We start from the raw sequence: 8,933 nt of genomic DNA on the forward strand, positions 1-8,933 counted from the left end.
CACACCTCTCTCACACACACACACACCTCTCTCTCACACACACACCTCTCTCATACACACACACACCTCTCTCATACACACACACACCTCTCTCATACACACACACACCTCTCTCACACACACACACACACACACCTCTCTCACACACACACACACCTCTCTCATACACACACACACACCTCTCTCATACACACACACACACACACCTCTCACACACACACACACACACCTCTCACACACACACACACACCTCTCTCATACACACAAACACACATCTCTCTCATACACACACACACCTCTCTCACACAAACACACACCTCTCTCATATACACACCTCTCTCATGCACACACACACACACACCCCACTCATGCACACACACACACCTCACTCATGCACACCCCTCTCTCATACACACACACACACACCTCTCTCGTGCACACACACACACACACCTCACTCATGCGCACACCTCTCTCTCTCTCACACACACACACACACACACACACACACACACACACACACAAAAAAAGAGGTAGAAGTATCTCCAGTCAGATTTTGTCCAGTCAGAAGTATCGGTGGCAGTGTGTGCTTGGGGATGGGGTGAGCAATCCAGCACTCGATGGAGTTTTCCTGAGAGGGCTCCAATGCTGGGTCAGCCAAAAAATAACAACCAGCAGCCACACACAAAGAGCCCCAATCCACCAACCTGAGCCAGTCCCAGTCACAATCACAGCACAAACACCACAGGAGAACAATAAGCCCCTCTGCTTTCCAGAAGCTCAGGCCACAATAAAGAGCCATGCGCCCAGGGACTACGGCTGTTTGACACGATCAGGCCATCGAACAGATTCTTAAGCCTCTCGACGATGTCCATGCAGGGTGACTAGCCTTCTTCTGACACCCACACACCTTGTTCTCTCCCATCTCATACCCGCATTGTCCAAGAACAAGAGGCCATGCCTCTGCCGAGACGTCGATCCTCCTTCCTGAACCAACCTGCTGCCAAGGAGCGCCCAGGTAGTGCCAACACCAGGGTTGGCACCGCAGGCATCACCATTGCCCCCCGGGGAGTCTTTGTGGGGACGGCCCCCACGGGCGTCACCTCCAGCATGGGCACGCGCGTGTCACGACGAGCCCTGGGCATCAGCAGTGTGTTCCTGCAGGGGCTGAGGAGCACGGCCGTGCCTGTGATGCCCCACGGGGTCGGGACCGGTGGCAGGCAGTACCCCGGGGGTGCCGAGAACCTCAACAGCTGCCTGATGGAGTACAGGGACAAGGTGCACGCCCTGGAGCAGCTCAACCAGCAGCTGGAGGAGCAGATCAATCACTGCCTGGATCGTAAGGTGTCCAGCGCTGGAGCCTGGGGTCCCCTCAGACAAGACTGGGAGGATGTTTACAGACATGTAAGTAAGGAAGTAAGAGAGAAAGAAAGAAAGAGAGGGAGAGAGAGGAGGGATTTTAAAATGAAGAGAGGGTACAGACTGATAAGTGGGGAGTGAGAGAGAAGTGGAAGAGAGAGAGGGAGGAGAGGAGTAGAGAAGGAAGGACCTCTGAAGACAGGTAAGAAAGGAAGGATGAGAATGAGAGGATGACGGGAAGAGAGGGTACAGTCAGGTAGGAGAGCAGGGGAGGAGAGGGTACAGAAGGTAGGAAGGGAAGAGAGGGAACAGACAGGTTGGAGGGGAGAGAGGAGGGGAAGAGAGGGTACAGACAGGTAGGAGGGGAGAGAGGAGGGGAAGAGAGGGTACAGACAGGTAGTAGAGCAGGGGAAGAGAGGGTACAGAAGGTAGGAGGGGAAGAGAGGGAACAGACAGGTAGGACGGGAGAGAGGAGGGGAAGAGAGGGTACAGACAGGTAGGAGTGGAGAGAGGAGGGGAAGAAAGAGTATAGACAGGTAGGAGGGGAAGAGAGGGTTCAGAAGGTAGGAGGGGAAGAGAGGGAACAGACAGGTAGGAGGGGAAGAGAGGGTACAGACAGGTAGGAAGGGAAGAGAGGGTACAGACAGGTAGGAGGGGAAGAGAGGGAACAGACAGGTTGGAGGGGAGAGAGGGGGGAAGAGAGGGTACAGACAGGTAGGAGGGGAGGAGAGGGTACAGACAGGTAGGAGGGGAAGAGAGGGTACAGACAGGTAGCAGGGGAAGAGAGGGCACAGACAGGTAGGAGGGGAAGAGAGGGTACAGACAGGTAGGAGAGCAGGGAAAGAGAGGGTACAGACAGGTAGGAGGGGAAGAGAGGGTACAGACAGGTAGGAGGGGAAGAGAGGGTACAGACAGGTAGGAGGGGAAGAGAGGGTACAGACAGGTAGGAGGGGAAGAGAGGGTACAGACAGGTAGGAGGGGAAGAGAGGGAACAGACAGGTTGGAGGGGAAGAGAGGGAACAGACAGGTTGGAGGGGAGAGAGGGGGGGAAGAGAGGGTACAGACAGGTAGGAGGGGAAGAGAGGGTACAGACAGGTAGGAGGGGAAGAGAGGGTACAGACAGGTAGGAGGGGAAGAGAGGGTACAGACAGGTAGGAAGGGAAGAGAGGGTACAGACAGGTAGGAGGGGAGAGAGGAGGGGAAGAGAGGGTACAGACAGGTAGGAGGGGAAGAGAGGGTACAGACAGGTAGGAGGGGAGAGAGGAGGGGAAGAGAGGGAACAGACAGGTAGGAGGAGAAGAGAGGGTACAGACAGGTAGGAGGGGAAGAGAGGGTACAGACAGGTAGGAGGGGAAGAGAGGGTACAGACAGGTAGGAGGGGAAGAGAGGGTACAGACAGGTAGGAGGGGAAGAGAGGGTACAGACAGGTAGGAGGGGAAGAGAGGGTACAGACAGGTAGGAGGGGAAGAGAGGGTACAGACAGGTAGGAGGGGAGAGAGGAGGGGAAGAGAGGGTACAGACAGGTAGGAGGGGAAGAGGGTACAGACAGGTAGGAGGGGAAGATAGGTGTAAAGAAGGACATGAAGACATCTACAGACAGGTAAAGAAGAGAGGTTGTTGTGTGAATGGTTCACAAGGTTGATCAATTAAATCTGTTTATTTGTCACACGTGCAGAAAACAACAGTTGTAGACTGTCGAAAAACACATGAGAAATAAAACACACAAGAATTTGAGCTATATACAAGTCCAGTCTCTGTACCATATCCTAGAATTAAGTTAAGAAGCTCCTGCTGAGTCTTCAGTGATGCAACATTCTACTGTTCTATACCTTCTACCTGATGACAGCGATGCAACATTCTACTGTTCTATACCTTCTACCTGATGACAGCGATGCAACATTCTACTGTACTATACCTTCTACCTGATGACAGCGATGCAACATTCTACTGTACTATACCTTCTACCTGATGACAGCGATACAACATTCTACTGTTCTATACCTGCCACCTGATGACAGCGATGCAACATTCTACTGTTCTATACCTTCTACCTGATGACAGCGATGCAACATTCTACTGTTCTATACCTTCTACCTGATGACAGCGATGCAACATTCTACTGTTCTATACCTTCTACCTGATGACAGCGATGCAACATTCTACTGTTCTATACCTTCTACCTGATGACAGCGATGCAACATTCTACGGTTCTATACCTGCCACCAGATGACAGCGATGCAACATTCTACTGTTCTATACCTGCCACCTGATGACAGCGATGCAACATTCTACTGTTCTATACCTTCTACCTGATGACAGCGATGCAACATTCTACTGTTCTATACCTTCTACCTGATGACAGCGATGCAACATTCTACTGTTCTATACCTTCTACCTGATGACAGCGATGCAACATTCTACTGTTCTATACCTTCTACCTGATGACAGCGATGCAACATTCTACTGTTCTATACCTTCTACCTGATGACAGCGATGCAACATTCTACTGTTCTATACCTTCTACCTGATGACAGCGATGCAACATTCTACTGTTCTATACCTTCTACCTGATGACAGCGATGCAACATTCTACGGTTCTATACCTGCCACCAGATGACAGCGATGCAACATTCTACTGTTCTATACCTGCCACCTGATGACAGCGATGCAACATTCTACTGTTCTATACCTTCTACCTGATGACAGCGATGCAACATTCTACTGTTCTATACCTTCTACCTGATGACAGCGATGCAACATTCTACTGTTCTATACCTTCTACCTGATGACAGCGATGCAACATTCTACTGTTCTATACCTTCTACCTGATGACAGCGATGCAACATTCTACGGTTCTATACCTTCTACCTGATGACAGCGATGCAACATTCTACTGTTCTATACCTTCTACCTGATGGCATTAGGTCAAATCAAATCAAAAAGGTTGAAGCACTGATTGAGTGGGTGGTCAGAGCTGGAGATTGTGGCGGGGTTTGCATTGGATAGCTCTTTCATTTAGAAGTGACAGTTTTGTAATGGGAGTCTAACCTCGATGCAGTGTTTCTGGGCCCGGGTTGCATAAAAAGGTGTTTCCCTTAAGGGTTAATTGTCCCTTACCTAAATGAATTGTTTAAGGGTGTTGCATAGAGCCCCGCAGACATTTCCTTAGGTGAGGACATCATTTAAGGGTTTTACGTTAGGCAGAAAGAGTCTCTGGTTACCATGGAGACGACCTGATTCACTGACTGAAAATCTCATCAAAAGAGATCACATTTATTTTGGGGAGAAAAATAGGTGTGGTAATGCTGTTCGAGGGGGGAATAAAGTATATTTGGTTTTCAGCGATAGGTGGGTAAAATCCTCACGCGAAATAAACGAGGTGTGTATTCGACGTTCACCTGCTTTAACCCTCCAATACACCACCGGTCTTACTGTTCTCTCATAATGGTCCTACCTAAATAAGGCATTTTGAGTCCCTTGACTTCAGATATCATAAGGGTTATATTAAGACACTATAAAAGGGGTTTAACAAGTAATAGTGCATTATACATGCATGCAGAATACCCATTGATGTTGCACTTCAGAGCATCTGTTGCGCTGTAGTGGATAGACTGACAATTTGCAAAAACTCCCCCACAGGTTAGTGAGTCCATCCTTGCCAATGCCAGGCTAATGCTGCAGACAGAGAATGTGCAGGCCAACGCTGAGGACTTCAAGGACCGGTGAACATACACTCTCCTACCATCCTCTCTCCTAGAATCCTCGCCTCCTCACCTCCTCTCATCCTCACCTCCTCTCATCCTCACCTCCTCTCATCCTCACCTCCTCTCATCCTCTCTCATTACCTTCTCTCTCCTCGCATGCTCTCTCCTCACCACCTAGCATCCTCTCTCCTCACCTCCTAGCATCCTCTCTCCTCACCTCCTAGCATCCTCTCTCACCTCCTCTCTCCTCATCCCCTCACCCCCTCTCTCCTCACCTCCTAGCATCCTCTCTCCTCACCTCCTCTCTCCTCACCTCCTTGCATCCTCTATCTTCACCTCCTTGCATCCTCTCTCCTCATCCCCTCACACCCTCTCTCCTCACCTCCTTCCCAAAATGTCAGTACCTAGGGAATTCGAGAAGATCTCCTTGATCTCCTTGACAGAGTTTCACTCTGTCTCCGTTTCCTTCTGTCGTCCTGTAGGTATGAGAATGAACAGCCGTTCAGGAAGGCGATGGAGGAAGAGATCAGCTCTCTGTACAAGGTGATTGACGACGCCAACCTGACCAAGTCGGACCTGGAGAGCCAGATGGACAGCATGAGGGCTGAGCTTCGGGACTTGGCCTGCAACCACGAGGAGGTGGGTCCAGCATGAAGGAATAAAGCCCATAAACCAGTCGGAATACCAAGCTAACAGGATTTTTCTCACTTAGAATACACAAGACAATTTTGGGATATTCATTTAGTTTACTTACCCAGCATAGGAATAAATACGACACATATGAAACCCTAACTGCTAACATTTTCATAGTATTCCTTTCTTGTGGGGTTTCAAGTGTTATGACAAATGTTCCACTGACAATCATTTGCCTCCACAGAGTGAGAGACTACACCTCATCGAGCTAATTGTTATCTAAAATCAAGATCATTTAGTTGATTATGTGAATCCGGTGTGTTAGTGTTGTGTTCTGCTGCCCCCTACAGGACGTGAGGGTGCTCTACAAGCAGATGGCAGGTGGCGAGATGGACGAGCTGGACGCTCCCATTGAGACCAATCTGGACCAGATACTGGCCTACATTCGCTCCCACTGGGAAAGAGTCATCGAGAAGAACCGTGCCGAGACCGACGCCTATCTGGAATGCAAGGTAAATTCATAATGTTGTGCCCCATCTGTACAAGCTATAACACCTGAATAAGCAAGGGGTAAAACAACCATTTACTTTTAAACAGATGTGTACTTGACATTTATTTACATTTGTCTGTCAGTTGTTTATCTATTCTGAGGTCAGCTTGAGGTTTATTGTGTTTACTAAAAGGGCCAGTCAAAACGAATGAAACACACCTGCTCTTTGATGTAGCTTTGACGGCTGTACATTTGTATGCGTGTGTGTGTGTGTGTGTGTGTGTATGTGTGCGTGTATATGTGTGTGAGTTCAGCAGGCGGAGAGTGTGGGCAGTAAACTGAGCCGTGAGGAGGAGGAGCTGGAGAGTCTGAAGACAGAGTGTAATGATGCTGGCTGTAAGATCCAGAGTCTGCAGGCCCAAACTGAGTCTATCAGAGCACTGGTACGTACGTATTGTGATGCCGGCTGTAAGATCCAGAGTCTGCAGGCCCAAACTGAGTCTATCAGAGCACTGGTACGTACGTATTGTGATGCTGGCTGTAAGATCCAGAGTCTGCAGGCCCAAACTGAGTCTATCAGAGCACTGGTACGTACGTATTGTGCTGTAAGATCCAGGAGGGGTGGGGGGGTGGTTGGAGGTGTCAACTGCTTCAAAGCCGGCACACCTCCCAACACACCCGTTCTCAAAGACTGATATATTGTGGACATTTTCATCTAAATAAATATTTTTTTGCTGTTTTGTGCGATATGAAGCATGTTTCTTTGTGGGTATTTACAGTTGAATTCTGGCCTGATCCTTCGTGTTGTTCTTATTGCTTCAACAGAAGCGAGGTCTGGAGAACTCCCTGAACGACGCCAGGCATTGGCACGACATCGAGCTGCAGAACCTGGGATCCGTCATCGGCAAGCTGGAGTCGGAGCTGGGTGACGTCCACGGCGACGTCGAACAACAGCGTCGCGACTATGAGACGTTGCTGGGAAACAAAATGCGTCTGGAGCTGGAAATCGGCACCTACCACGGCATCTTGGACGGGGAGGAGAGCCGCTACCACCCCTCCATGTGAGTAGGGTTAGGGTAGCTAACTTCAAAGAAGAAGATTAATAGCCCAGCAGGCAAAATTTGACACATGACGTTGTAATGACATAATTTTAGGCCGTCATTGTAAAATAAGAATTTGTTCTTAACTGACTTTCCTAGTTAAAATAAAGGTTACTTAAAAATTCAAATTCATTTTCTGGTCGTAAACTGGTTTTGTGTTTATGCTATGATTGCAAGGTGAACTGCACGTAATGTATTCCAATGGGTGGAAATAGCATGACCTCTTTTGACACAGTGTTCCTCTCAACAGGTGCACAGGTGCATCAGAGCCCGAGGGGAAACAAACTCCCCTTCCTCCCCATTCAGAGCCCTCTGGCAACACAGCCCTCCAAGGTAAAGTCTACAGCCCGGTTCAAAACACAAGGAGCAAGGCACTCTTTATGACCTCAAAATGGCTCTATTGTGATGGCAAGTTCAATTGAACAATATCTTTAAAAACGCAAGACTTGTTTCGTAATGTAAAGCATTCGTCGGGGAGAACAGCTTGCTGAGAATATTGACAGAGGCATTTAATCTCTTGCTTAAGCATAAATCCACACACAGATCACAATGGTCTTGAATTTCACAAACATTTCACACACCTGTGAAATCTGACTGGCTCGTGAGAGGTGTGTGAAGTTGTTCTGTGCTTCTGGAAACATCTTCCTTGTGCTAAAAGGGTTCCAAAAGGGTCCTTCGGCTGTCCCCATAGGAGAACCCTTTTTGGTTCCAAGTAGAAGCCTTTTTGGTTCCAAGTATAACTCTTTTGGGTTCCATGTAGAACCCTCTGGGCTCTATTTTAACTAACCTAACACAATGGTAAATCTAAGTGCAGGCGGTAGTGCTATTGGTTCAGGGGTGTGTCAGAAATATTTTTTTTGCTATTTTCACTGTCACAATTATCAGAGAGCTTGCTGGCGTTGGCGTGAAAGGGCTGGGCTTTGATGAATAAATACGTTGTAGGTGTGTCGAGGCTTGGCCCCTCACTGGCCAATCAGAACGTGCTCCATATGCTGGGTGCTTCAAGTTGTGTACTTACGATCTTTTATGTATTGCCGTGGAATCAACTCCGATTCCAATGTTAGTTCGTTATAGTTTGTTAAATGGCTTACAGAAATGAAATAACAAAATGTAGACCTAAATAGGTTAACTTAAATCCATTTGCAGTCCACATTGTTCTAAGTAATTGTGTGGCTTTAATAGCATTCACACTGATATAGGGGCTAGACCTACTGTAAATTGCATTATGGCTGAGCATGGACATGACAAATATTGTCAATAAGCACGATTAAATTCATTATTGATAAGGCCTAACAAGAGAACAAAAAATTCTAATCAATTTCTAAAACAAAACAACTTGCTTTAAATAGGTCATGTCACACTTACAGGCACCGTCATTTCTCATATTAAAACAACGCAGACCATGGAGTTTTACGCACATCCAAAATGGTTCCTGCAAGGCTAAAATAATGTGGGCCTACCTACAATGCATACAGCGCCTTCAGGAAAGTATTCAGACCCCTTGACTTTTTCCACGTTTTGTTCCCTTACGGCTTTATTCTAAAAGGGATTAAATAAAAAAAATCCTCATCAATCTACACACAATACCCCATAATGACAAAGAGAGAATCGTTTTTTTGTGACATTTATGCAAATTAATAAAATAAA

General features: G+C 47.8%; 1 protein-coding gene across 1 annotated transcript; it reads left to right on the forward strand.

Annotated features, from left to right (window-relative positions):
• The first annotated feature begins 802 nt into the window (after window positions 1-802).
• LOC139376631 (phakinin-like) lies at window positions 803-7,708 on the forward strand. The gene is made up of 7 exons (XM_071119430.1): window positions 803-1,404; window positions 4,999-5,081; window positions 5,546-5,702; window positions 6,047-6,208; window positions 6,501-6,629; window positions 7,012-7,247; window positions 7,537-7,708. Exons 1-7 carry the CDS (start codon window positions 958-960, stop codon window positions 7,706-7,708), a joined length of 1,386 nt encoding a protein of 461 aa, XP_070975531.1. The 5' UTR covers window positions 803-957.
• Window positions 7,709-8,933: the final 1,225 nt, after the last annotated feature.

The sequence above is a fragment of the Oncorhynchus clarkii genome, chromosome 20, assembly GCF_045791955.1.
Source record: "Oncorhynchus clarkii lewisi isolate Uvic-CL-2024 chromosome 20, UVic_Ocla_1.0, whole genome shotgun sequence".
NCBI classification, from domain to species: domain Eukaryota; kingdom Metazoa; phylum Chordata; class Actinopteri; order Salmoniformes; family Salmonidae; genus Oncorhynchus; species Oncorhynchus clarkii.